The sequence below is a fragment of the Scylla paramamosain genome, chromosome 27, assembly GCF_035594125.1.
Source record: "Scylla paramamosain isolate STU-SP2022 chromosome 27, ASM3559412v1, whole genome shotgun sequence".
NCBI classification, from domain to species: domain Eukaryota; kingdom Metazoa; phylum Arthropoda; class Malacostraca; order Decapoda; family Portunidae; genus Scylla; species Scylla paramamosain.
The window spans coordinates 11,634,309-11,639,308 of record NC_087177.1 but is presented as its reverse complement, the minus strand read 5'-3'; the positions used below and the strand labels follow the sequence as shown (position 1 = coordinate 11,639,308).

Sequence of the window (5,000 nt, the reverse complement as noted above, 5' to 3'; positions counted from 1 at the left end):
ACAGACGGAGGGGAAAGAGAGAGACAAAGTTAGGAAAAGACAAAAGAACAGAGCTAGTGAAGGGAAGAAAGAAAGAAAGGGAAGAAAGAGGAAGAAGGATGGAGGAAAGAGATAAGACGGAGGAGGAAGAAAAGAGGAATTTAAGCATCGGGGAAAAAAAAGAAGGAAAAAGGCAGGAACGTAGAAAAAAAAAAGACGATGGAAGAAGGGAAAGAAAATGGGGGAAGGGAGAAGAAAAAGGGAAGGAAAAACTACTTCGAAGGAAAAGAAGGAGAAATTTTTACTGAAGAGGAAGTGAGAACGGACGAAAGGAGAGGTATAGTAAGGAAGACGAGGATAAAAGAAGTAAGGCAAGAGGGAAGGAGACAGGAAATTAGAGGTGAAGTGTGTGTATGTGTGTGGCGTGGAGAGGAGAGGAGAGAAAAGGAGAACAAACGAGAGGAGAGAAGAGAGGAATGTACAAAACGAGAAAATGCAGAGGTATTGATGAGAGGAATTAGAAAAAAAAAAGAGAGAGAGAGGATAATAGAAGATAGGAATGCAGGATGATAAATATGCGTAAAAGGGAAAGGAGGAGGGAAAAAGATAGAGAGAAAAGAGAACAGAAACGAAAAAAAAGAGAAAAAAGGTAGAGAGAGATGAGGAAAGGAGGGAAAACAAGAACAGGAAAAGCAAATGGAGAGAAAAGGGAGGGAAAAGAAGTGATATGGTGGGAAAAGAGAAAAGTAGCGAAAGGAAGAAAAGAGGAAACAAAGATGAGAAAAGGATGAAGAGAAAAAGAATGTATGAAAAAGAGGGAAAAGAAGGGAATGTGATGAGAGAAGAGGAGAGGAGAGAAGAGAGGAATGATGATGAAGATAAAAAAAAAAAAGAAATGGGACGAAAAAAATGGAAAAAAAATATCACAGGCGAGGTAAGACGAAAGAAAAGAAGCGGGAGAAAAGAAGAAGGGGAGAAGACTGAAGAGATAAGGAAAATGAGGAAAACGAGGAAAGCAAATGGATTTATGAGGGAGTAAAGGCTAAGAATCTCTCTCTCACCCTGCCGTACGGAGTGAGGCCCTGGGTGTTCGGGGGAGACAGGCCACCCTCCACACACTCAGCCCTGGGGAGGAGAAAGGACAGAAAAGTCAGTTTGCCACGCGTTTTGTTAGTTTGCCATATTGCCTGCCCGCCAATTTCAGTTATTTTGTCACATTGTTAGTCAGTCAGTTTGTCGTATGATCTGTAAGTCCATCTGTCACACCTGTCAGTCTGTCCGTTTGTCACATTGTTAGTCAGCTTGTCACGTCATCCGTCAATTAGTTTGTCACATCGTCAGTCAGTTTGTTATATTACGTCCGTCAGTTTGTCACGTCATCAGTCAGTTTGTCACATCATCAGTCAGTCAGTTTGTTACATCATCAGTCAGTCAGTTTGTCAATTAACGAGTAATTTTTCATTCTTGTCCTGTTTCATACACCTAGAGTTGCCAATTTATCACTTCTGGCGATAAATCGAGTCCTTGCAACATTTCAGCGAGGAAATTTTTACTATAGTCTATAGCGCATTTTTGCATCCAATTGAGCAAAAAAAAAAAAGTGAAATGGTTACAAATTGTTTGACGCTTTTTAAAGTTTTGTTTTGCTCCATCTCAAAATTCATGTCGACAACACCGAATTCGCCCGCCAGTCGCCAGTTCTGTCTCGACTTTTAACGCAGACACCTGCTAATTGGTCTCCTGGCTACGTCGCCTGTAAACTGCTATAGTAGGAAGCTTTGAATTGAACATATTCCAGGCACCGAACGATACCAGTAAGGAAAAACACCAGCAGCGAGTAGCAAAATACCTTAGCTGTTTGTATCTAACCAGGTATCTTACTAGTTTTTTTTTTCTTTTTTTTTTTTTTTTTTACGTATCAAGAAAACTGACCAAAGGAGGAAAAAAAAAAAAAACAGGAGAGGGGGAGAAAATAAATGACCGCTCAACTTGCCACTTCCAAAAAGTCTGAGAAAAAGAGTGAAAATATTGGCCAGTTTAGTTCGGGAAGTGTCTTAATACTCCTCCATCGAAACAGTTCAAGTCGTAGGAAGGAAGAACAACCTATACCTGGGAGCCCTGAATATAACATGTTCCAGCCACCGCTCGGTAACAGCAAGGAATGGCACCAGTAGCGGGCAGAAAAACTGTTTGTATCTGCATATCCAGTGTTTTTTCTTTTCTTTTTTCCTTTTTTTTTATTTACCTATCGAGAAGACTGACCGAGAGCGGAAGTAGAAATGAAAAGGAGAAATACAAGCTGTCTCAACTTGCCACGCCCCTAAAAAAAAGTCAGGAAAAAAGAGTAAAAATATTGACCAGTTTAGTTCAGGAGGTGTCTTAATACTCCCCCATGGAAACAGTTCAAGTCGTAGTAAGAAAGAGCAACCAGAAACAGTGAGATATTTCTAGTATTTAGCAGTGAAAGAGACAAAAGAGTTTTGGTAGGAACACAAAGCGAACTCCAGCGTAAAAAAAAAAAAAACGCGGTAAATAAGTAAGTCAGTCAATTAGCAGGTGAGAGCATTCCCGGGGATAGTGTTACCTTGCACGTGTGTCCTTTTGTTAAATTAATGCGCCAGTCAGCGACATCGAGTATAGTGAGAAGGGGGTCAGGCTGCGGCAATAACAGTTCTGACGTGGAGAAAAAAACAGCAAAAAAACAAGGGAAAAAATAGTAATTACGTGTAAAATAAAGCGAAAATTGTCATCGGGGTCATCCATACTAACGAGATGCCGCTGTGTTGGCCTGTCCATACTCAACAAATAGTGTAATTATAAAGTAAAAAAAAAAACTTGAAGAACTAAATGGATAAATAAATAAGTAAATAAAAATAAATGTCTACTGCCTGACAAGAAATAACTTGAGAGAGAGAGAGAGAGAGAGAGAGAGAGAGAGAGAGAGAGAGAGAGAGAGAGAGAGAGAGAGAGAGAGAGAGAGAGAGAGAGAGAGAGAGAGAGAGAGAGAGAGAGAGAGAGAGAGAGAGAGAGAGAGAGAGAGAGAGAGAGAGAGAGAGAGAGAGAGAGAGAGAGAGAGAGAGAGAGAGAGAGAGAGAGAGAGAGAGAGAAGCATGCTCAACTCAACGAAATGCTTAATATATATAAGAAAAAAAAATCATGCTTACCTTAACGAAACAAAACAGACAAAAACATACTGTCTTACATGTAATGCTTGCAAGAAAAATAAAACGTGTGTTTACTTTTCAAAATACCCAGAAAAAAAAAAAACATTATTAACAAACTATATGCAAAATACAAACATCAGCTTTCTTATATATATATATATATATATATATATATATATATATATATATATATATATATATATATATATATATATATATATATATATATATATATATATATATATATATATATATATATATATATATATATATATATATATATATATATATATATATAAGATAAATAAGAATGTATTTCGATGTACAAAATGTTTACAAGATAATAATCATCATACAAAAAAGATATAAGATAATAATTCATGCAGTTCTTTCATGCATGAAAATAATTTTTATATACCAGCGTCCATTTAAATACATAAATAGATGAATAAAATATATAAATAGATAAACAAACAAATTAATAAATAAACAAATAAGTAAATAAATAAACAAACCAATAAAATACATACGAGTGTCATATTTTGAATTTTGCTTTATCGAAAAAGGTCCTTTTTTGTCTGAGCACTTTCCGAGCGCAGCGGCAAAGTTACACAGGTATCTAATTACACTAACGAACCTGTTATTTCTCTGCTGGAATACATAAGTGCACTCACCACCCACTCGTGAAGACGGGACACCTTTGTTTGCTTTATTACTCCTCTGATGGGGTGAAACACGCCCACTACTTGTCTATTAGCCTAATAGTACAGATGAATAGACAGGCAGGCAAGTAGAAACGACAGACAGGCAGGCAGGTAGGCAGACTGACTGACTGACTGACTGACACACACACACACACACACACACACACACACACACACACACACACACACACACACACACACACACACACACACACACACACACACACACACGCACAGAAACGTTGGAGGAGTAGGAGAGAAGGGAGGAGGAGGAGGAGGAGGAGGAGGAGGAGGAGGAGGAGGAGGAGGAGGAGGAGGAGGAGGAGGAGGAGGAGGAGGAGGAGGAGGAGGAAGACTAGGGCAACGATGAGAAGAAAAATAACAGCAACAATGAACAGGGCTAGGAGGATGAGGACGAGAAGATGGAAAACAAATAAAAACACACAAAACAAGAAAAGTTTGAAAAAAAAATAAATAAAAACAAACACAAACCCACGCAATACAAACCCATCTACCTTCTCCACCCAACCCCGTCCCCACACACACACACACACAACAACAGCTAAGAGAAAGGCCTGCAATCTGTGAGACGAGTGTGCTGTTGTTTTCACGCCCGCGGACCACAAAGACGCCACGCGAGTAATGAGGTGGCGCGTCAAGAATTCAGCGTACCACAAACACCTGAGGAGACAGACTTGCAGGTACTTCTGAGGCATAATACTGGCGCGTCTGGGTGAGAGATAGGGAAAGAAAGAGAGAAAGGGTCGGGAAGTGTGTGTGTGTGTGTGTGTGTGTGTGTGTGTGTGTGTGTGTGTGTGTGTGTGTGTGTGTGTGTGTGTGTGTGTGTGTGTGTGTGTGTGTGTGTGTGTGTGTGTGTGTGTGGTTATTTTCTATTGTCTTTTCATCTTTTACTTTCCCTTTTCTTCTTCTTCTTCTTCTTCTTCTTCTTCTTCTTCTTCTTCTTCTTCTTCTTCTTCCTCCTCCTCCTCCTCCTCCTCCTCCTCCTCCTCCTCCTCCTCCTCCTCCCCATCTTCCTACCCTCCTAGTCGTCTTTCCTCCAATCCATCAACGTGTGTGTGTGTGTGTGTGTGTGTGTGTGTGTGTGTGTGTGTGTGTGTGTGTGTGTGTGTGTGTGTGTGTGTGTGTGTGTGTG

The 5,000-nt window shown here is 39.7% G+C and overlaps 1 protein-coding gene across 2 annotated transcripts in view; it reads right to left on the bottom strand.

Moving 5' to 3' along the window:
• LOC135114206 (general transcription and DNA repair factor IIH helicase subunit XPB-like) overlaps nucleotides 1–5,000 on the bottom strand; it is a 98,438-nt gene that overhangs the window by 42,533 nt on the left and 50,905 nt on the right. For both annotated transcript variants that reach the window (XM_064029975.1, XM_064029974.1), the window contains exon 6: nucleotides 1,041–1,104. In XM_064029975.1, the coding sequence (XP_063886045.1) occupies nucleotides 1,041–1,104 (64 nt within the window). The remainder of the gene's footprint in view (nucleotides 1–1,040; nucleotides 1,105–5,000) is intronic.